Here is a 25,187-nt window from a genome sequence, read left to right on the forward strand (position 1 = left end):
GTAATTGACAGCTATTCTTCACGATGAGACAAGAGCCATTATTAAGTAACAATCTTCTGAAGCATTTCTTCTGTATTAATTCAGGGTGGTTGTGCATGTTGCTGCATCGTCACTTGAATGTGTTGCCCCCAGGACATTTACTTTAAAACAAAGCTCTGGAGTCATTGGGAAAAGTGACAGGTTAGTGCATTCATGAATCTCATCCGCAATTCCACTGACAACTCTTGATTTAGAAGCCACTTCCATATAAAACTAACGTCAAACGTACGTTGTCAACATTCACTTCCACATATAAATCCAAAACTGCCCTCATAAGCAAACAAGACATAACCTGAAACTCAAGTACATGCAAGCATGACTATGAGAAAGATCTAAGCACATGTAAACTCACTGTCCTGAGCTGGTGTGGCCGATTTCATCTCCTCCTCTGTCTTTTCTCTCTCGGACAGTTCTGTATCCTCACGTGCTGATTTCTCTGCCTCAGACTCTGACAACACAACGTTCTCCTCATCCTCATCAAGGTCAAGCTCTAGGGTGCGTTTGGAAAGGTCAAACGACTCCTCCCGATCATTGAAGGTCACTGAACGACGTGCGAGTGAAGGCTCCTGGGACAAATTCAAAACAGAGTAGGTGACACGTACTGTGAGAGAGCAAATTAGGATTTGTTTCACACTTCTTCTTGTGAGGGTATGTATGACAGCTTCTACACCATTACAGCTTTAATTGTGAATGCTATTTCTGCATCTTAGCAACAACAACAAAGGTATGCAAAGGCAGACATACACATACCTTTGTATTCATACTTAGGTACTTCAATCTGACCTTGATCATCCTCATTCTTCTCAAATCACATGGCACCACCAGGTACACAAAGCAGTCTGTCTATTCCTCTATCTATTCTTCATCTGAACAGTCTATTCATTCATCTTTCATATACACACATACAGAGACAGACAGACAAACATACAAGGCAGGCAAGCAGACAAACATACATCCATTCATTCATGGACCATCCAGGCATACACATTCATGCTCACTATCCCAATCACACTCCACCCCCCACCCCTCCCTCTGTGCCCACTACCCCCCACACTCCCACCCCTCCTCAATAATACAGACACAAACCTTCTTCAGCGCTTTGATCTCTTCCAGCTGCTTAGCACTGAGTTCTGGTGGACGATAGGGTCTGAGCGTGGCAGGGTCTGGGGCAGGGGTGGGTGGAGGATACATGATCTTGACCAGCACGGAGTTGGGCACAAAACCGATGGGGCTCATGCCATGAGAGGAGCTTCCTGGGGTTCGATTCCTGAGGATTTCTTGGAAGAAGGTGACGGGAACCGTTTCTGGTCTGTATTTTTCTGGAGACAGAGAGGTAGAGATTTTAAATCAAAGGAATAAGTAAATAAATAAATAAATAAATTAATAAATAAATGAATAAATAAGTACATGAATTAACAGATAAACATAATAAATAAGTAAATAAATAAATAGATAAATACATATATACTTATATAATCAATTCATAATTATATTAAAACAGAGATTATAAAAATAAATAAATAAATAAATGAATAAATAAATAAATAAAAACAAAAATACATACAAAAGAAAGAAAGAAAGAAAGAAATTAATAAAGAAAGAAATTAATGCAGAGATTATAAAATGAATGATTAGACAAATGTGCAAATGAATAAGTAAATGAATACAGGAATGAGTAAATGAATAAATAAACAAACAAATAAACAAATTCATAAATACAAGAATAAAATGAAACTACTGCTGCAAATGACAGTTGAGTTACATATAGCATGGTTGACATTTAACAGCTCACTGTCATGTAAGAGTTCACTGGCCTCTGCATGTTGTTCTGCTTGAAAGTTTGGTTTTAAGAAGTTGTTAAAAAATAAACAAGTAAAGAAATTAAATAAATAAATGAAACAAAAATAAATTCAAACAAACACTGATGGACAATAATATCTTTTAGTATTCATTTATCGTAACACATCCTCTTTTCACTAATGCAAACAAACTCAGGACCGCTAAATAAAATAAAAATGTACAACTAAAAGAAAAAGAAAAGAAAAGAAATAGAAAGAAAAAAAAACCTAAACAATACAGCTCAGATCCAGGCCCCTTTGTAGTGACAAAGCAGACCTAAGGCCTGATGGCTGTGTTTACATTTGTTCACTGGGTAAACAGCTCCAAACGGCTATGAAAACGGGTCCCAATGTTTTGAGTACACCTGGTAAAGAGAGGCCACTCCCGGGGCCCTTCACCCTGGATCCTGTTGGACAGAATCTCGCTCCCAAACGCAACAATTTAGGAAGCTGACGTACTGTACGCTTCAGAAAAAAGCCCCCTAATCGGTGTGCAAGCACAATTAAAGGCACAGTACTTCCCGTGAAAACAAGCCATTTCATGAACATCTCAGAGCTGACGTAGTGTATGCTTCAGAAAAAAGCCCCCTGATCGGTGTGCAAGCACAATTAAAGGCACAGTACTTCCCGTGAAAACAAGCCATTTCATGAACATCTCAGAGCTGACGTAGTGTATGCTTCAGAAAAAAGCCCCCTGATCGGTGTGCAAGCACAATTAAAGGCACAGTACTTCCCGTGAAAACAAGCCATTTCATGAACATCTCAGATCTGGCCAGGCTTTTATTTTACACGGAACATATTATGAAAGTGAGATTTTTGTCATGAAATTAATTTCATAAAAAAGCCACTTTAACTTTCATAAAATTAGAAGAAAAAAACTCTGCACAGAGAGCACACAGGCTTTTATTTTTTAGAATATGTCTGAATTGAGGGATATGGTCTCATCCCTTATATAACAAGAAGCAAAGCCTTCAAGGCTCACGTAAGAAATCGACAAACAGTAACACAAACTCAATCACTCCGTCACACATACACACACACAGTAAGCAAAGGTGACACGGTGCAAGAGTGCGAAACACTAGATCTAGATCTGTCTGTCTGTAGCCTACTTACGGGGACACGACTGCCAGATGGACAGATCGACACTGCGCTTTCGACAGCGCTTCCTCGCGCAGACACTGGAAACACGCTGTGCAGATTAACCTGTAGGAAATCTTCTTTGGTATCTTCTTTATCTATTTTTCTGGAGCTACGAAACCGAACAATATGTGAAATCGTCTTCTCCAAATCGGCGAACTGCAGCTCGGTGATAACTGTATCTATACCACAATCCTTCACACGATCTGACCTAACCTTGACCCCTGACCTGGTCTACATACCACACGACACAAACCAGTCACCTGTTTTTACCCCCCCAAAACCCCCCACCACCCGTTTTCTTTGGATACACACTTTAACTACATAGGTGCCGACAAAATGTTGATCATTGCTTCAATACTTTGAAGCTGTTGCTTGAATAATAACCAGGTAAAATTAATATTTCGGTGTTCAGTCAAATGTTAAAGTTTCTACCACAGACATACATACATACGCACGCACGCACACACAGACAGACAAAAGTTAGCATCGCATAGGCTACACTTACGTGAGCCAAAAACCAGGACAGATCTGAGATGGCGAGTCAAATAAAAATGTTTACACAGGAAGGACGGTGACTTTAAACTCTCAGCTACAAGGCAAGCAGAGATGCAGTCTCAGTTTTAAAGCTAACATGAGATGTTCCCCCATTGCGTGATTAAATAATCCAGGCAAATTTGAACAGATCATTGGAGATTTGGGTTGGGGAAACCATGGTTGGGGAGCAATGGAGGTGGCAAAACACGTGGGAACTTAGCTGACCAGTGAAGAAACGGAGGGATGACAGAAGGAATTCAGCTATAGTGGCTATTCATAATATTGATATTAATCCAGAGGGCACGTTTTGCATGAATTTTTGTTTTGAGCATGGTGGTGTACGTAATATCTGCCTAGAGATCCATACTCCAGGTCCTGTGGTACTTGGCAAAGTTTCAGTGAAACCCCAAAAGAACCAACATTTAGATCATTGATATATGTTTTATACGCTTTGATAAAGGCACTACAGCGGAGTACATGTAAAACAAAAAGTGTAGTTTATGTCCGTTGAATCCAGAGTTCCATTCATGCATACAGAAACAACATAACTTAATTAGCATGATAGCATTGTCAAAATGGCGAGGAATTCTTCTACCTGGACTATAATTAAGGTACATGTAGTTCCCTATAGAATGTTGATGTCATCTTTCTTTATAAGGCTGTCTAAACCTTCTTTTTCAAATATTGAAAAATCAAACTTATCTCCCTTACAAAAAAAGTAAAAGTAAAGTGAAACAAGACAAAATGAAATAAAAATAAAAATAATTATAGACAAAAAGAAATGAAAAAGAAATTATAAGAGACACCCAAAACTTTGTGCAACTCAGTTCAAAGCGTAACTATCATCTAATCTCACCAAATAGCACTCATTGTAGAGACTCTTTCTACTCTAAAAGATGTCCGACACAAATTCCTCCAATTTTTTTCTTCAGTTCTGACACTAATTCTGATGCGGGGCAGGTAGCATTAACGCTCAACATCAAACCATGTCACGTAATGTGGCCAATTAAAATTCATGCCCTATTCACCACCAGCAAATCCAGCCTTTAAGAAGCTGGCAACTCCTTTATTCTCTCAGTGTGTAACAGTTTGAAGACACTTAGAAGAACAAAGAAATCTGAAGAGGTTTACTGTCTTGAGTCTTTCACAGCTTACCAAGAAGACTCCAGTGCAAATCCTTTGCAACTGTTTGAAAGTAGGTTTTGTGTTTGCTTGGGAAGCAGGTAGGGAATAGCCAAGCTTTAACAGTAATGACGTACACATTGAGACATTCCAGAAGATCGAAACACTTCTTGGTACAGCCGAACCTGCCCTGGCAACCACCTTTTAATGATGACCACCTGCATTCCCACAGCAACCAGCTACAAGTGATTTTTTTCTTTCAATATAATTCACCTTCCTATAGCAACCACCTGTTGAAAACGACCACTTCTGGTTGGTTCCTTCACTGGTCCTTATTGACAGGTTCAACTGTATAACTGTTATGAGATTCACAATTTTTCCTGCATCCATTGCACAGTTTGTAATCACATTTGTTTTACACAAAAATTCCACCTCACATGAGGCTGCTTCACTGATGTTTCGATTTCATGATAATGTGGCTGACCAAGCATGACATTTATACGCACTTTAGGTGCATACTAATATACTACAGCTAATGTAAAAGTTAAGGTCATATCTCATTGAATTAAGACTTCTATGGTTTTCATCATGCTTCTCCAAAGATTTTATGACTGACTATTATGGTTTAACGTCCTCTTAGACCAACTGGTCTATATTGGGACAGGTATTGGTAATACGCTGAAGATATGGTGTGATACTTTGATTCGAACAAGCCCGCTGTGGCTGTCTTCTTCGACACACCAGCATTGGGTTTGTCTCGTCAAAGTATCGAAATACGATCATGATAATCAGAGACGAGAGATGATGCATGCGTGTCTTCGTGTTTTCCAAGCCCTGAGACTTTCGCTGTGAACGTGGGATCTTTTTCGTGCGCATGTGCACTCCGAGAAATAAATCCCTCGCCGAACGTGGGGATCGAACCCACGCTGATAGCGACCAACTGGCTACAAAGCCAGCGCGCTACCAACTGAGCTACGTCCCCGCCCCAAAAAGATTTTATGTTTGCAAAGAACAATGAAACTTACCTAAAGCCTTCCAGTCACATTTTTCAAGAATAAATCCAGAAAAGTAAAAAGACTCCGTCAAGCAGACAGACAGACAGACAGACAGACAGATACAGAGCGAGCCACACTTGATCTAATGCTGTATTATCCAGAAAGCAAGATATGTATGTGCGGGCTTGCGTGCATGCATTCGATCATGCTTGTGTGCATGTGAGTGTATTTGTGGGTGTGAGTGCATGTGTGCATTATGTGTGTGTGTGTGTGTGTGTGTGTGTGTGTATGTGTGAGTGTGTGTATGTGTGTGTGTTTGTGTGTGTGTGTGTGTGTGTGTGTGTATGTGTGTGTGTGTGTGTGTATGTGTGAGTGTGCATTATGTGTGTGTGTGTGTATGTGTGTGTGTGTACGTGTGTGTGTGTGTGTGTGTGTGTGTGTGCGTGCATGCATGCATGCATGCGTGCGTGCGTGCATACTGGCATGTGTGTGTACGCATGTGTGCACACAAGTGTGCGTGTTTGTGCGAGTGAGTGTGTACGTGCATACACGAATGTAATCCAGTTCCTTCATGTGTGCAGAACCATCTTTCTTCCTTCTACCCTCTTTTTTCCATCAATATATTCCTTTGTAAAAAACAACTATGCACATGGCAATGTGAACACACCTTCATCTCCTGCCTCTGCATCCAGCTTTTCTTTCAGTGAGTCCAGAGGGTATGGATCATCAAGTGGGATCTGAGAACAAAACAGCAACAAAAATCGTCAAATTTCAAGGTGATTGTTCGGTGCCACAGTGGAACCTCACTTTTAAAAGGCCTCCAAAAATATGTGAAAATTAGGTCTTAAGCAGTGGGAAATCTGAAAATGAAAGTAAATTTACAGGGGTTAAATACCATTAATTATGAATCGAAAATCTCAAAAAGCAAGGTCTTAAACAGGGGAGCTAGGTCTTAAATAAATGGTGGAGGGGGAGGGGAGAGTTGTCTTAAAAATGGGGTTTCACTGTCAGCCTCCCAAGTGGAAGGTTGTGGGTTCAAATCCCGGCCGCTCCTGGATGGTTAAGCGTGGAGATTTTTCTGATCTCCCAGGTCAACCTATGTACCTTTTTCCCCTTCATGTGTACACGCAAGCAAAAGACCAAGAGCCCATGGAAGAGATCCTGTAATCCATGTCAGAGTTCAGTGGGTTATAAAAACACAAAAATACGAAGCATGCATCCCCCAAAAACAGCATATGGCCGCCTAAATGGAGGGGTAAAAACGGTCATACATGTTAAAAAAAAACACGTGGGAGTTTCAGCCCAAAAACAAAGAAGGAAGGACTCTGCAGTCTTGACTGGAATACCAAAACTTCATCGCTCATAATGGAAACCATTCTCATTCCTCATGTATTGTAGTTGTAAATAGTGGTTGTGTGTATAAATGCTTGCTCGTACCACGAAAATTACAGATGATGTACAGTGAATTACATTTTTTGTTCTTGTTCTACATATACTACGTACAGGACACAATGATCCAAATTACCTGAATACGTTCTTTATTGTAGAACAACTTCATGTAGTTCTTCATTGCCTCCCTCTGTGTCCTCTTGGTTGCTGGAGCTTTTCTGGCAGCAGTCTTACCGCCATCACGGATCAGCCCCAGCTCATTCTCACGCATCTCAATCTCTGCGAATGCCTGGAAGAAAAGAGGACCAGCGGTGTTTTAACTTTTGTAACAGAATAAAAAAAAACAAGAAAGGTAAGGTCTTGTTGGTTTATGCCCAACTCTTTCACAAATCCTGTGAAATGGTAAAAACATATTATTCTCGTATAAATCCTTCACATAGCATATATCAGATGTAACCCAATCACGTAGAAACATTGTCTTGCCACGATAAGCAATTAGAGAGTTATTCCATAGGCATAAATTCATAAAAAAAAACAAGAAAGGTAAGGTTTTTTGTTTGTTTTGTTTTTTGTAACAGATGTAAATTGTGAAACAGAGGAAACTGAGCAGTAATTATACAGACCTGCCAACCCTTTGAAGACTCAAGTGTAGCAATTTAGATTTTGTTGTTGTTGAATTTTCAGCATAGCAAATAACAAAAATGTTGTTTCAAGTGAATAGCATATATTCTAAAATGTATGATTCCCACATTCGCATTTATGCCCCCATCTTGCACAAGAACAGACATTTTAAAGTTTCATGAGAACACAGGAAAAAACAATGCCCATGACAGAGTATCTGCAGTGCCACTTTCCAGTGTAGACCATGTTTCATGACCCATGTTGTGACAGCTACAGGAAGTGGGAAGAAGAAATGAGTACCAGGACTCACAAAAAAGAGGAAACTGCCGCATGCTTGTGAATCTTTAGCTTGGCATAGCAACTGCTCGTAAAACGTAGCATGCTACGCTGAAAGCGTATAGCAGTTGGCAGCTCCGAGTACAGTGTGCCCAGAAAATTAGGGTGCTGACAAAATAAACGAGAAAAAGTAAAGCCCTCACCTTTTCTCTGATCCTTGTTTTTCGCATGACCAAATCTTGTTCCTCTTGGGACAGTTCATCTTCAAAGTGAGTCACCCTGCAAAATTCATGCAAACACATACACATCATGAAAACATCCACAGGGCCTAGTTAATTTGTAATACAGTGGAACCCCCCTTTGAAGCCCCCCCCCTCCCCCAAGTTAAGACTTTCTCCCTTTTAAGACCCTGTTTTCTAAGACCTGTTCATATTCTCTGTAAAATTACCCTCATTTTAAGACTCCCTCCTTTTTAAGACCTGATTTTCTCAGACTTTTGGAGGTCTTAAAAGGGGGGTTCCACTGTATGCTCTGCCGCACAAGTATGCATGAAGTGAATTAACCAAAGAGTGGCAACATGAACGAAATGTACGCTTATAAAGCCATGCATATCTTTCCTTTTTTAGACAGCGGCATAAAATAATAAATATATAAGAGACAATACTACAAACAATAATTGTACCTTGCATCAAATTGTATAATTACTCTGGCATCAAAGTATAAAAATAAAATAATATATATTCAAAGTTGAAGCTTTTTTCATGCAACAAACAAACTATATTAAGGAGAAGAGGACTGTCTGTAACTCCACGCCAGGAATCAGATGAAAATCTTAAATAAATGAGGCAGAGCGCTATTTAACCCCTTCACTGCCACAGTATAACAGCATTATCCGAACGGTCTATGGGAAAGAACTGTGTATAGAACCCCTACAAGTACTTGGACAGTGGTTACCTCCCATTTAGTTTTCAGAAATGTCCTGAAATGTTGTTGACACAAATCCCACGTATGAGATACGGTTATGGGCGTAGGGCAAACCGAAAATAACCACGTATTACATACGGGGTGGGCAGTGAAGGGGTTAAAGATCTGATCAACAAAGGGAAGTAAGCGGTCTAAATGTCTCCTTGCACCTCAGGGCCAGGTTTTAATGCTCTGCCACACAAGTAGTAATGAAGGGAATTATCCTGGCACCGCATATCTCCCACTTACTTCATTACACATGTCGTTTGCATTTAGAGCACTTAATTACTTCCCTTTGTTTTTCAGATCAGGAATGAGACATACACACCCTTTGGAGAGACACCTATTAACCCTCGTAAATCAACAAATGAGATGCAGTAAAAATCACACCACTCCTGATCTTGAGCCCAAATTAAAGCTTGGTAACTAAAGTCCTGTAAGCTTGATTGACACAAACTCTGACACTCACTTGAAAGAGGCATGGGACACCTTCAGACGTTTGACGTCGTTCTTGTCCATCTGAACCAGTCGCTCTTCTTCATATGGAATCGCAAGTTCTATCCTGGGTTCAATGAATCGCATGGACACCATCTTATGAAGATATGGCTTGGGAAGATCTGGTAACAAATAGAAATACATTTAAGTTGAAACTTAGTATTTATGCAAAATACAGTATGTAGTTCATTTGGAAAAGGCTGAGCATCCATACAGTTTTCAGTAACGTAGTAGAGATGAGGCTAAAGCACAATAAAATGACCAGCCCACAGTTCATAAATAAATTTGCACATCAAGATTTTAATATTGACCTCGATAACTTTCATAGAGGTTCAAAATAAATAATGATAAAAATAAAAAAATCACTAAATATGGCCACAAATGAAGAAGATTGCTATAATGAGGACAACACAAACAAAAACAAAGAAGCAATGCCTCCTACTGTTCAAACTGAATATCACCTGTAAAAGTCTCTTTCATTTGATGAAAGTCACCATGACTTAAACATCACTGCACAGAAATGCATGAATTTTAAAACATCTAAACGACTTACATCTGTGCCATGGAATGTGAAAGAGGTGAAGACCGATGCCCACCAGCAGGTCACCCCGTGGACTGCAGAACCCAATACTGTTGGGCATGGCGTTCAAACGCAGCACTCTGCAAACATCAAGTTGCAATACAAACAACATTTGGAGAAAGAAGAATCGGCCAATATATGACAATTCTCCACTAGAAATGGATTGTGCAACAAAATCAGAATATGTTCATAAAAAAATTCATAGTTCTATCTCAGTTTCACACAACCTTGTGATGTGACATGCAACTGGTTTTTTTTTCTAATAATTATGTTATTTAATCATTTCCTTGACTACTTCTCTGCTTTCATGTTATCGAATAAGTTCCTTCCCTTCTATGCAAGCAGAATTATTCCCATATACTGAGACAACCATCCTTCAACTTTCCTTCATTCTTCTCAACATCACTGGAATTCCTAATCTCCATTTAACCATCAACAAACTAAACAATACAGTCTTGTTCATTCTATCTCTACACAAAGCTGTCTTCGTTAAGAATACGCATATTCTGACACAAACAACATTTGAGACATATCAACTTCGCCATGTGTTGCCTGACCCACTTGGACCTCTTCATTTTAGAAATTGCACAGTATAGTGCCAATTATTCTAGTGAATGTAGTTTTTTGGTTTTTTGTTTGCTTAACGCCCAGCCGACCACGAAGGGCCATATCAGGGCGGAGCGAATGTAGTAGGGGGCAACAAGTACAGTGGAACCCCCCTTTAAAGACCGCCCTTTAAGACCTTGTTTTCTCAGACTTTCTGTTCAGAACCTCTGTAGAATGACCCCCAATTTTAAGACTCCCTCCTTTTTGAGACCCGATTATTTCAAATTTTTGTAGGTCTCAAAAAGGGTCTTCCATTGTACATCAACTCAACAAGAACAAAAATCTTAGGGAAGAAACATCAGCAGCAATAAAAGAACTGCTAGCGAAACCGGTCAATACCTGACAAGCTTGTTCTCTTCGTTCCAGATGTGGATGGTACCGTCCATGCTGCTGGAGGCAAAGAGTTTCATCCTGGCACAAGAAGTGAGGCCTGTGATCATGTCCACGTGGTCGTCGTCTGGCTTGTGGTCATGGCGATCTGAGCAACATGGACAAATGTGCAAATTAGAGGATGCTCGACAATGGTGTTTCACTTTTACTTATAATTTCCACTGTTGCAATATACTATCCATATATGCCATTTTTTTTTAATAACATCTGAATGCAACTTTATGTTGACCAGGGAAAACTGGAGTGCCCCCCCCCCCCCCCCCGCCCCAATCAAATACAAAGTAACATTTTGTTTGCTTTTAACTGACCAGACACACATGACACATTAAGACACATGCAAACATACATGCAGCATGCACACACACATGCACATGCAGCACACACACACACACTCATACACGCAGCATACGCACACACATTCACATACACACTCATACACATGCACACTCACGCACGCACACCTGCAGTGATGCACGCACACACACCAGCTATAGGTATTTAATAATTATAACGCTCAAATTCATATGTTTCTAAGAGCAAACCTCATCCCAGTAAACATTTATGGTGCGCCGCGCATGCATTCACCGTCGCTTGGGCGATCCCACCTGCGCGGACATACGCCGCGGAGACTACGCGCCGGTGCATTTAAATTCTAGGTTACACCATCGCCACTGTCAATGCGCCATACCGACGCCGCGCAGTTCCGAAATGCGGGTGTATTTGTTTTGCTTGGTTTTTGTTGTTGTTGGTTTGTTTGTTTGTTAATTTTGTTTTTACGTAGAGCCGAAAGGTACATCGGATTGTGGGTTGGTCGTGCAGACGGTAGAAAAAAAAACCAGCTTTAAAATGTGAAAAAGTCCAAATAGCTATTTCTTTAATTTAATTCGGCGGCTAAACGGCTCAAGCGATTTCAAAATCCTTTTAAGACAGTATCATGCTATTGAAGGGGTACACTAAAAAACAATTGGCAAAACAATATCTGGCCCCTGACGGCAAGCAGCTTGATTTCCCCAAAACGTTTCACGAGAGCGGCGTCACGTCCTAACCGTAAGAGCTAGCGCCTGCGGATTTTTTGTGAACGAAGAGGGGGGGGGGGGGATGTGCTTATGAAAATCAAGTTTTCGAGAGCCTATAGGTCTTGTTGTTTTTTTTTAAAGAATTTAGTGGGGAGCGTCGGAAAAGATCTGTTTTCAAATGTAAACACAGTAGATAAAATAATAAGAAGATAGATAGATCTGTTTAACCAATCACAATGGAACTCCAAAATATTCCATAGATTAGTTTACTTAATTTTTAAAAGATAAGTTCGAAACATTATCATCTGATAAGTCGCCGTATAACCTTATAGGTTCCAGCGACTAAATATTCTTGATCCTGTTCCCCGGGTTTTCGAACCAAGGGCGGCAACTGTGCAACCATAGACATGTACGTCATCATGATCTCCCCTTATTATGCGTTATTCATCGTCAATAATTTGAAATGGTAAGTTATATCTCTATGTTTTTTACATGTAAGTGTTCGGAAAAAATACAGTTATAGCAGTTATGTACAAAAACAAGCAGCAAATGCTCTTTTCGCCAAAGTAAAGTCCTTTTTTCTTTTGGTTTCTTACATGTGACACAGCACACCGCAAGCATTTAGGCGAATAACAAGTGAGTGGTATATATATATCATCAATTGTATTAGAGGTAACGGTGTTATTTACTTGCCATGTTCTTTACACGTTTTCCAATTGTGTCCTTAATTATTGCTTGATGCCGTGTATGATATTTCAATATGTCTTTCAACAGTGTGTCCATTTAGATTGCGTACATGCATAGTCATAGTAACTCGAATTTTGTTTTACTTCGAATTACTTGGGATGCGCCGCATCGACTTCTAGCATGCATGTCACCTGCTCCAGGCATGGTCACGCGATGGTCAGGCGCACCATATACGCATGCGCCGCGTCGACTAGTGGACGATCATAGTATTGACTGAGGCGCATGCACCAAAGTTTCATGAGGCGCATGCACGGCGCAGGTGTATGGTGCATGCGCGGCGCATGCGCGGCGCACCCAAAATGTTTACTGGGATATTCCATGTTAATATTTTCTGACCTATTAGGTAACCATCTCCAAAATTAATTAATCACCAATTTCTCACATACATAATTATGACAATACATACATTAAGTTCAATTGCCATAGTGATTAATGCAGTCATGCTGTGTGCAGACGGTGCTTTGTGAAGGGCAGAGAAAGTTAGCTCTAAAAGGGTGCTCACAGTTTCATTAATGTACTTCCTGATGTTAACAACAAATTTTCAATTTGTTGTTGTTGTTGTAATAAATAAATAAAAACTGTTACACTTTTACCAGACAAAAAAAGGACATGAGAAGAAACAACGGCACACTATTCAACTAATTATTATGTGCGCTCACTTAGTGTGAACACAGTCTTCATTTGGACACTAACTACTTTATGGTTACAAAAGTGAGTTTTAAAGGCAACTTAAGAATTCAATAGTAAGCATTAGTTTTTTCAAGCGTGACAAAAGGAAATTATGTTCCCGTTAGGCCACACAAAAAAAGTTGTATGTTTCTGGTCACCCGACCCTACCTAGTTTTTTCCCGCCGACCCTAGACTTTTTTTTATTGCATTTGTAAAAAAAAAGAAAAAAAAAGCGTCAAAACGAAAGTAACAGACGGCAGACGACACAAGGGGGATAACCCCGCATCCCTTTTGTCTCATTTGTTTTGTAATGTGTTGTCTTTCTCTTTGTATAGTAAGTCCAGTCTCTTTGCGTCAGTGTATAGTTATTTTCTACCCTGACCACACAAAAAATAAAAAATAAAAAATAAAATAAATCCCTACCTACCTACCCTATTTTTGGTAGCCATGTTACCAGAAACATACAACTTTTTTTTGTTGGCCTTAGCATCGTAAACTAAAATTAAACAGAATTGTTGAAAAATGCTAATGCAGTTACCTCTGAAGGCTAACGAATCCCATTCTGATAAAATTTATCAATACATATTCTAATGAACTTCTTTCAACTATAACATTATTCATTCTAAGTACTTGCAGAACCAGAACACTTTCTCCCTCCCACAAAATACAAAACAAATAATCTGAGGAGACAGAAAAGAAAGAAAGAAAGAAACGTGGAGAATAACAGCAATTAGAAGGACACATTGTAATAGATTTGACCATGAATTTCTGGACAGTTGTTTTTTCAATGAGAACAGTAACAAACAACATCTTAACGGGATAGGAGTTTAATGAAGTGACAATAATGAACCTGTTTCATGTTGAACAGACAGACAATTAACGCAGATGGAAGAACCCATAAAGGTATACAAAGACAAAACAACTAGTAATAATACACACACATACACACACGCACGCATGCAGTGATGCACTCACACACATACGGGCACACACACTAACAGCATGTTACGTAATTTTGGGGAATTAGTCTTTTAGAGTGAGAGTGAGGGTCTGCAAATGTCACGCACAACTCAACAACAAGTGAAAAACACAAACAACAACACATTCAGTGTACTTGAACACCCACTCCTGATGAGAAAAAACACACTGCAATTCGTACATGTCTAATTCCTATTTACTCACACATCAAACCCCTCACCAGTCAATAAACGTAATATCTTGATAAAATATTACTGTGAATACACTGTCAATATTGTGCGTTTACGACACGACAGTTCAAGAATTCTGATACAAAACTGTACACAGTATATATATATCTGTAATATTCAGCACATGCACCTGCTCAAACAAGAACTTAGTTACCATTTTTACTCCTGTTTATTGTTGTGATACGAACACCCGCACTTTCAAATGAGACATCCCACCAATGAGAACCCTCTTGCTACAACAACCCATTACCTAACATCAATCCCCTTTGCAAACACAATTTTCCTCCGAGAGGTAGCCTCTTAATTTCATGTGCTCTTCGTGAAAACAAACATGCTAGCTCAGTGACAAAATAAGGCAAATAAATACCTCATATTCATCTTGTTGAAAAGTTCTCAAGCTGACTGGGATAAAATGGGAATAAACTTTTCAGACTTTTCGCACTTAACATCCTCACAGATGACTATAATTACTACATCAAAATGAAATAAGGTAAATGAACAGTTTTGCACTTTTTCAAACAATAAAATCAAACCTGCCGGTACGTGAATTTTGCATGCTAAATTTGAGCAATTTCGTCTTTGTTAGTGATACAAAGTTCTCAAATTCATAGCTCCAAGCTAGTCTCACAACTGATTCCAGCAGAACACAAGGTTATGGTCACAAACTCACTACCAGATCCTCGATCTAGATGTTTTGTTACATCTCACCTCCAGTCTTGAGTGCCAAGAGGATTTCATCCTATTTTGTTTGTTTAAATTTAGTTTTCGGTTTCTTCAGGTACTTTAGGTTAATAATAATAATGAGGATCTTCATATGGCACAAATCCTGATTTAGTTCTAAGCGCCTATTCGTTTATACATGTAAATACATGTACATGTAAATGTTCATTCTGGTGTGTCTCCGGGGCACTCAAGACTTCCATATCAGTACAAGTACACTGCACGGCAAAGACAAACTTAGTGTCACATGCACTGCTTTCTTGGAATCACTTACTGTGAAAACCTCCGTCCATGCCATCACCAGCAAAAACTATAATTGTACAGGAAAATGAATTTTTAGCACAAGGTTGAAGTCAGCACATATTTATAAACCTGCTGTTAATCAAAAGATTGTGTAATCTCCAGACAATGGTATAGTTTCTAACAGAACAGGACACCTGTAAATGTAATTCCAAGCTGCACGGGTTGCTTGAATAGATACTGTGAAAAAACGGGTCCAAAAGCATACATGCATATATACAATCAGATGAAATACATGTAGTCACAATGGTGTGGAACAGTAGATAGGGAAATCGGTGTAATGTGCATAATATTTAGCACATGGGTGATTTTTCAGATAAAGCACAAGGAATACTGGTTGCGGAAACATGCACAACCCAGAAAATGTTTTTACAAAAAATGGTCCTGTTTTTTTGCCCTTACTTTGTAAATGACCAACTGCATTGAAATAAAAAAAAATACACACAGAGAAACTATAAATGCATAAAGGTATAAACTATCCGTTTGTTTTGGTTCGTGAATTGTTACATATGTCATTCTTCTCTCTGTTCTATTGTCTGTCTTCTTTTTTTTTCCGTTTTGTGTGTTGTCTGACGAAGACCCTAGGGTTGAAACGTTGCCAACACTTGTTTGTATTCTTCGTTAACTCATTGTCTCCTAGGTACGGATATATCTGTACCCACTCATATGGCTCTATCTGACCAGGTACAGATATATCCGCTCCGACAATTATAGCTTCAGTCGCTTCCTGTAACGTCGATCTAACGCCTGCATTCCAGCGTGTTGATACACAATTTCTACACAGTTACTTCAGTTCTCAGTGACCTGCTGCAGCACAGCTGGTCTCGGCTAAAAATAACTTGGTCAACATAGGTGGGGTAGAAAGTGTTAAACATGTGAGTACAGTATTTTTGGTCTTTTTATTTATCACTCTCACGCGTAGTCACCAATGTTCTTCTGCTATAGATGTACAACAAATTTCCACAGCAAAGAATAGACATGTACTTTCATGAACAATACTGTGCAAACAGGATAACCAAGAGGAAAGATAAACAGATAATACACCAGAGAATGTGAACACTGGAGCTTGTACAAGGAAATGTGCAATGAGAACAGAATATGACCCTGCTTCTGAACTCTTAGATTGTATTATATGTATCCATGCCTGCATTTGCCTTACAATGGCAGCTTCAGGTGTAACATAGTCAAGATTGCATGATTGCAATGTCTGATTAATACAATGTTAGTGGTGATCAAAGCACTAGCAAATGATGCAAAAATCCACAAAGTAAAATTTATGTAGTGGAATTCTTGATTATACATAAAATATATAAAAAATATAAAAAAAAGAATAGGAAAAGGCAGGGCTTTGTCTGGCTACTGAACTCCTTGAAATAGATTTTTTGTGTGCTAAGATTGAATGTTAAATGATCCTACCAACATTCTAGCAATTAAAAGCAAAATATAACTTTAGTACAATGCAAAAGCTGTACCAGTCATGTTCAAAATATTGTGTGTGCTATAGCTATGTGCTAATTCGCTTCTAAATGTTATTAATACCTGAAACACTGTGAAAAAACCCTACTTTATAACCTGTCAAACAAGGACAATGCAAAAGTATGTAAAAAAAACCCTCACTAAATGCTATGTAAATTGACTAATGTTAATTCGTATCAATTAGAACTGTGATGTAAACATAAGCTTGTGAAAGTATTTATCAGATGACTATTTGAGAGTGATAGATCATCATGCAACAACTATCACGACATAAAAATAAAAGCAGGGAACTGGTTGTATTTGCTCAGAGCATGAGCCAGAAAGCTTACTGTGTTCTGAAAACATATCTTCTAGGTCTTTGATCTCATCTGGAAAATTTAAATGAATAATGGTTGAAAATTAAAACTTAGCTGTGTAGATCACACATGGCGGCCACAAATGACAAAACAACAAGAACAAAAACAAACAGACAAACAGAGAGAGAAAAAAAATCAAGAATGATATTTCAGTAGGCTGTTCAGAATGAAGATGCAGCACTCGCACTTGGAATTAATCCAAAATTTCATCCTGCACATGCATGTACGTGTTACACCGTTAATGAAACTTGCTCATTACAAACAAACAAACAAACAGTGTCCAGCTCTGTGCAGAATATTTACCAAACTAACCATGCTGTTATTTGCAGACATCATTTCTTGCACGCAACACGTTCATACACAAAGTCAAGAAAGACAACCAAGAAATGACTTTTCTCCAGGGAGATCTGCATCATTCCAAATCCTTGCTCATGATGTAACCTATCTAAATACAAACAACAACAACAAGCACAAAAGCAACACAGAAAGTAAAGCAAAACATATTTTTCTAACCGATTTTCCAGAACAGCTTTTTTTACCACATGGAGTGCATGACACAAACAATACATGTATCTGAAAGAGTATTTCAAAACAACACATTTTCAACTGCACCGCAAACAGCATCAGGACAATTGAACAGCAAAGCAGTCTTTAGCACCTGCAAGATATAAAGGCAATGAAAAATGTTGGCCACCCAAATCCACATAAGATGTTCTGCCATCTGCACTTAAGCAAACTGATCATTAAAACAAGAGAACTTAGAAAACTGTATAAGCAAAATGCGTTCAACATAATGACTTTACTTCTGAAATCAAATATACGGCACGGAAGCTAAAATTTAAAGGACAACCACAACAACACATCTTCCTGCCAGCCTGAGTCTGCCGCCATGAAACTTTACTTAACTCATTGTCTCCCAGGTACGGATATATCCTTACCCACTCATATAACTATCTGACCAGGTACGGATAAATCCGTACACACATCTGCTCTCATTCAGCACATATCCGAATTCTGCTCAGACTGTTAGCTTCAGTCGCTTCCTGTAACGTCGATCTAACACCTGCATTCCAGCATGTTGATACACAGTTACTACAATTCTGAGTGACCTGCTGCAGCACAGCTGATCTCCGCTAAAATAAACTTGGTCAACAATTTGGTGGGGTTCAAAGTGTTAAGCTAGTAGTTGTAAACAAACCTGTCTAGCAGATCTAAATGAAGCTCAATTATCACCAAATTGTCCATACTTAATGAACAAAGGATGTTGAGTATACATTTCTATACCTATGCTATTTATAACTTTATTCTGCAAATAAATGACACAGAGCACAAACAGAAAACGCGAACACTCAGAGCACCCTGACTTACTAACAGAACAAAACACAGGAGTAAGTGAAACTGACCAAATGACTGTCCACGTAATCCACAGAGTTCCTACACCACTTTAATTCTTTGTCACTATCGCTCCTATGGTGACTTTATACTGGCGATCGAAAAACAATCCTCATTCGAAAGATCGTCAAGATTGAGCATACTGAGAATCAACTATTTCTTTAAAGGTTGCTTTTGATACATTTTTTCCCCTCGAAAATTGTGCAAAAGACTTTGGCAAACGAAAGTACTAAGCATGGGAAGTAACTCTTTATATCTGTGTTGGGCGCAAAGTAAGAATCCGGGGCAGAGTTGGAATAATCGGGATTTCCCGAAACCTCATTTGATTTCCAACAAAGCGCCGCATTTCCGGAAACGAGCTGCCTCGTTCTAGAAATGGCAACCCTTCGACTGGCACAAAAAAGTATACCCTTTTCACAGGTCATGAATAAGGTATATGAAAAAGCAAGGTCTTATACAGGGGAAGTCTTGAATTGGGGGTGTGGGGGTACACTGTGTAACAATTCTCTCAGACACTCAGCGCATGCAGCTAGCTAGTTGCTGCTGTCTCGATCTATTTTGAACACAATGATTTTTTTTTTCTCAGAGTAGAGTGTTAGTTTGTTACAACAGGCTGAAATCATCTTTAATTTGAATCAACATGTTGCAACAATCAATCACATCAATATAGCGCACAGACTTGCACATTACGTTTCAAGAGCCTAGATTACCATGCAGTCACGGTGACAAGAGCCTACTCAGTAAAGGGACGTAATGCAGTCTCTGCAGCCCAGAGAGACTGGCTGTGTGAGTTTAATATATAATCAGTTAAGACTGAGTAAAAAATTATTACAATCGATAGTTACCAGTGAAAAGTTATATCGGAACACTCTTGTTGTGTTTTTGTTCTTTTAAAATGTAAGATCTGAAACGTGAAAAATTACGTAAAATTGGTGCGTTTTGGTCGAGTGGGATGGGTCGTTGAACTGTGTTGTTACAGCCCGCCGAAGTTATCAAAAGTGTTTTTGCTTTTTGTAATTCGGTTGGTTTGGTGCGTTATACAATGCATCTGCTTTTTCAAGACTAAGCATTGATCACTTTAAAACACAAGGATCATCATAGGCCATCATGACTTGTATCATTTTACATCGCATTCTAAGAAAGAGCAGAATTCTCACTATGCGCGCGGTACATTTCTAGAATCGCGTAGCCCAAAGTTGGTATTCCTGCAATGGCGGCCATTGTTGGAATTCCAACAAAGCGCAGGTCATTTCCGGAAAAGCGCCGATGACGAGATGGGTCGCAACATCTGTACGTTCAAAGCAAACACGAGTTTTGTACCTCAGACCACTGATCTGTGAGAAACGACTATATATACGCGGCCCAGCAGTGCAGGATGCTCCGCTGGAACGACTGTATACACGGCCCGTCACGGATATGTTAAGACCTTGCTTTTTCCGATTTTTTGTTCGTAACCTCTGTAAATCTACCCCTTTTTTAAGACTCCCTCCTTTTTAAGACCTGAATTTCTCTGATTTTTCTTCTTCTGCGTTCGTGGGCTGAAACTCCCACGTACACTTGTGTTTTTTGCACGAGTGGAATTTTTATGTGCATGACCGTTTTTTACCCCGCCATTTAGACAGCCATACGCCGTTTTCGGAGGAAGCATGCTGGGTATTTTCGTGTTTCTATAACCCACCGAACTCTGACATGGATTACAGGATCTTTTTCGTGCGCACTTGGTCTTGTGCTTGCGTGTACACACGGGGGTGTTCGGACACCGAGGAAAGTCTGCACACAAAGTTGACTCTGAGAAATAAATCTCTCGCCGAACGTGGGGACGAACTCACGCTGACAGCGGCCAACTGGATACAAATCCAGCACGCTACCGACTGAGCTACATCCCCGCCCATTTCTCTGATTTAAGGAGGTCTTAAAATGGGGAATCCACTGTACAGAAAAAGACCCCCCAAAAGACCCCCCAAAATACAAGCTTAGAATACTAACTTTTCTCTGGCAAGTTGTAGATCACAATGCTGAAGGTTGCGGTGGAGGGATCCTGGAAGGCCACACAGAGACTGGACTTGATGGTTGACATGTAGGCTGGTGTGTGTGCACAGTAGAATGACATCAGCGGTGCTAGCGCCTCCTCCGCAAAGGGGTACAGGCGCCAGACTTTAATGATGTTGTCTGGAAATTATAATTTAATTAAAAAAAGTGATTCTGAGAATAGCACGACTTTAATGAACATTCACTGTGGAGAAGGGGAAAGAAAAAGTTATAGAGAGATGTGTGTGTATGTGTGTGTGTGTGTGTGTGTTTGTATGTGTGTGTGTGTGTGTGTGTGTGTGTGTGTGAGTGTGTGTGTGTGCATGCACACAAGCGTGCAAGTGTGTGCGTGTGTGTTTGCATATGCACTTGTATGTGCATATAGGTAAACAGAAGGTATGCAGGAGATTATCTCCGGAAAAAGTATTATCTCTTCAGTGAAAGTCTAAAATGAGGATGAAGCGTGATGATCAACCCCTTACCCAAGCCAGCTGAGATAAGTTGATCCAGCTTGGAGTTGGCAATAAGGTTGAGCACACTTTTACTGCCGTGAGCCTGCAACACAAACACATTGTGTCAGACATTCTGAACATGGCTTACAGTTAAGGAAATGCTTAACCCTGGTCTTAGGAAACATCATGAAAAAAGTGTCAAGAAAATGTCCAAGATAAAAGAAAGCACTTGCTCATGGGTTATAATACACAGAAGCAAAAACAAACACCCCAAATTAGCTCTCATTTGCATGCATACAAAGACAGCTCTTAAACACACACACAGCTATGCACTTACAAACACAATATTAAATAACACATAAATTTAACCACTCTTATCAGATATTCTCAGCACCCCTCAAAAAACATGCAACTGTTATCACTAAAATCCCAAACCCTGCAACCAATTGAACAAAAACAGAACAACAAAGCGCAACAACAAATGACCCTAAACCTCCACTTTGAAGTCAACAACAAATGACCCTATACCTCCACTTTGAAGTCATCAACAAATGACCCTATACCTCCACTTTGAAGTCAACAACAAATGACCCTATACCTCCACTTTGAAGTCAACAACAAATGACCCTATACCTCCACTTTGAAGTCAACAACAAATGACCCTATACGTACCTCCACTTTGAAGTCAACATCTCCTGTGTCCCAGTTGTAGACGCAGATGTAGCCATCCTTTCTGCCTCCCAGCAAGAGGGTTCGGTTCCGAGTGCCAGCGCCGGTGCTCTTGGTGGCCACGTTGCTCTTCATCATTTGCCCAATTTTGCCCTCCGCAGCCACGTCCACAACGTATTCATACACCAGCAAATAGTTGCACACCTCTGAACACCAACCATGGCCCAAAGTGGCACATATTAACGTTTGACTGTGGCCTTATAAATGCATCTTGAAGCAAATTTTCACTTGCAAGAACTGATGATTTATAAAAATAACATCTATGGAACCTATGAGGTAATTGACACTATCTTGCTGATGTTTATAATAATTTTGTGTGTGGCTTGCGTGTATTCATTTAAAGAATACTAGCTGTTAACGCCAGTGAAAAACACAACATAATTTCATTTAACATTTGGGAAACTGTTGGAAAATGCTATTGAATATATGAACTTGTCAAGAACCAAATTATTTGTCCAGTAAAGAAACAAATACTACACACACATCTTTCCTCCTTCTCAATTTGTAGTTGAATATGTGTGCATTTCATTAGTGACATCTTAACTTTCTGAAATGTTCAAACTGAGATGCAATATGACCTGTTGGTTACTGTGTCTGTTTCAGTACAATCATGATACTGCAAATATTAGTTGTGGTTATATCATTGTGTGCAGAATGGCGCAAGTCACAACCAAGGTGTCTTAATGCTCTCCTATTTCATAAGGATGTAAGTGTACAGACTAATCCCATTCAATTCCTTTCAAGTTCGGAATTAGCAACATCTTTTTCAGAACCTCTTGCAATTTTATCAGCTTTCTGTTTGCATGTACGTCATTATATATCTTGTTAATGCAGCTAGCCATGTAGAGGAATCTTATTTTGTCTTGGTAATTACCTGTGATTAGATGCATATTTGTTTTCCCAATTATTTCAAGGCTAGCCGCTAATAACAACAACAAACATAATTAAGTAACAAACAAAAATGCCTACCACGCAGCTTTGAAATATTGACATATCATATTTGTCATGGTTGTCTGAAACTGATCAAAATGTTTATTCTTTGGGTAACTCAGGAAAGTTTGTGTCATATTCGAAACAAAATTAAAAACTTTTTGCAACACACTATTTGTAGTGCACAAGTGTGACATTAAGAAGCAAAACACAGCAAAAGTGGCTGTATATTACACAAATACCTACTTCACTCATACTAACTAGCACAATATTATAATTTAATATTTTTAAAGCATGAAATATCTTTAGTTAAACAAGATCTTGATTCATAAGATGTTAAAGAATTTGCTCCCAGCTTGATAAGTTGATTATAATAGACACATATGACTTATCTTTTTTTTTAGAATATTAATATGTAAAGAATTAGGGATCGATTCCAACAAGAGGCACAGTTATACATACATGTACATAATCTAAAATTGTATTCGACTGTTGTGGTAATATTTTCAATAGAAAGTTAAAGATGAAGTTAATCACTCACAGAAAATACCAACATTCACTTTGTGTCTCTCACACAAAACTGCACGTGTAATGTATTGTCATTCCTATTCATTTCTTTACATTCATTGCTTGAGTGATTGATTGATTAATTGATTAACTCATTTATTATTTATTTATTTATTCATTCATTGGGCATTTATTTATTTTTTCATTTATTGAGTATTTATTTATATTGTTTATTCAGTTATTCATTTATTTATTCATTTACTGACTGACTGACTGACAGATTGATTGATTGATTGAATACTTGAACTACAAAGGGTGCTAACAAAAAATACCAACAGTTGTACCCCAATATTACTTTCTAGGGGTTTCCCCCCCTTTTTTTATTCTCCTGGTGTTAGAGTCTAGTGTGCACCATCATCCCAGGATGGATAACAGAACAGTGCAGCTGTTTACTGGTGCATCAACACTAGCAAGCAACCTGTAACCCCTCATTCTTTGAAGATTTGTGTGCAAAGTTAGAACCGTTTCAAAGGATAAGGGGAGAAAGGTCGCTCTTTGTGGCATAAGTTTCATCATCTTTGTCAAGCATTGAACAAATCACAAAAACCTGTTAGACAAGCACATTCAATAGCACAGTTTTCTTTACAAAACAATTCATCATAACAGTATGCTATAACTGCCATAACTTGTTTGCATACATGCAGGCAGGCATGCATGCACACACACACACACACACACACACACACACACACACACACACACACACACATACACACACATACACACACACATACATACATACATACACACAAACTACCTATCTATCTCTCTTTTTCTCTCGATCTTTTCACACACACATACACACACACACACACACACTCTCTCTCTCTCTCTCTCTCTCTAATGTTTCATCTTACCTGACGAAATTAAAGATCAGTTAGTCTTGCAGGTGACACCAAGCATCAAACAATTCACACAGCATCACCGCACTCAGCAAGAGCACAAACCTTTCAATGACGAACATCGCCAGCAGGCCATGATCTCACAAGGGTTAACATCCGTTCTGCACTTGATTATGTCCCCATTCCTACAAACTGTGAACATCCTGTCTAAAAAAGAAAAAGAAAAAACAACAACAGAAAGATGTTTAATATTAATACTGGCACAAAAAATGAAAGGGACATAGAGACAAAATTACATACACACATATACATATCAAAACAGACAAGACATATCAACAAGAACTGACGAAGACAGACAGACGGCAATGTATAGGTATAAAAGGTAAAGGTATTCCCATAACCATCTGGTCGTAGGGGAGAGAGATGTTAGCGATCTCCACTTTTCTGGGGGCCAGCTTTTTTTATGAGGGCGGTGCCCATCTCCTCTCTCTCGCTGCCTTTGCCTTCCCCGGCCCTGAATAGGGTCAGGTACCCATTTCCAGCTGGGTGGACTGGAGAGCGCTCGGAAAAATCGGGTATTTGTATTTGTCCCCGAGTGGGGGACGAACCACGACCTCCAGCGTGAGAGGCAAGCGCTCTAACCACTGCGCCACTCCGCTCTCTATAGGTATAATTATGCTCAAAAGAATATAATTTTACATCACCAACAGCAACACCCCCCCCCTCCCCCCGCCTTTCCACTCACCCTCCTGCCCCACAGCCCCACC

The 25,187-nt window shown here is 39.3% G+C and overlaps 1 protein-coding gene across 5 annotated transcripts in view; it reads right to left on the reverse strand.

Moving 5' to 3' along the window:
* Positions 1 to 25,187, reverse strand: part of LOC138966021 (WD repeat-containing protein 97-like) — a 58,035-nt gene that overhangs the window by 24,240 nt on the left and 8,608 nt on the right. For 2 of the 5 annotated variants that reach the window (XM_070338125.1, XM_070338112.1), the window contains exons 10-22: positions 24,526 to 24,627; positions 22,025 to 22,227; positions 21,383 to 21,455; positions 20,859 to 21,041; positions 17,454 to 17,492; positions 10,938 to 11,076; positions 9,966 to 10,072; positions 9,387 to 9,534; positions 8,158 to 8,233; positions 7,194 to 7,346; positions 6,336 to 6,405; positions 1,126 to 1,358; positions 392 to 605 (exon numbers count right to left, since the gene is read on the reverse strand). In XM_070338125.1, the coding sequence (XP_070194226.1) occupies positions 392 to 605; positions 1,126 to 1,358; positions 6,336 to 6,405; positions 7,194 to 7,346; positions 8,158 to 8,233; positions 9,387 to 9,534; positions 9,966 to 10,072; positions 10,938 to 11,076; positions 17,454 to 17,492; positions 20,859 to 21,041; positions 21,383 to 21,455; positions 22,025 to 22,227; positions 24,526 to 24,627 (1,740 nt within the window). Of the gene's footprint in view, positions 1 to 391; positions 606 to 1,125; positions 1,359 to 6,335; positions 6,406 to 7,193; positions 7,347 to 8,157; positions 8,234 to 9,386; positions 9,535 to 9,965; positions 10,073 to 10,937; positions 11,077 to 15,622; positions 15,659 to 17,453; positions 17,493 to 20,858; positions 21,042 to 21,382; positions 21,456 to 22,024; positions 22,228 to 24,525; positions 24,628 to 25,187 lie in introns of all 5 variants that reach the window. The other 3 variants (XM_070338138.1, XM_070338119.1, XM_070338131.1) reach the window with 2 other exon arrangements.

This window comes from Littorina saxatilis, linkage group LG1 (assembly GCF_037325665.1).
Source record: "Littorina saxatilis isolate snail1 linkage group LG1, US_GU_Lsax_2.0, whole genome shotgun sequence".
Classification (NCBI taxonomy): Eukaryota; Metazoa; Mollusca; class Gastropoda; order Littorinimorpha; family Littorinidae; genus Littorina; species Littorina saxatilis.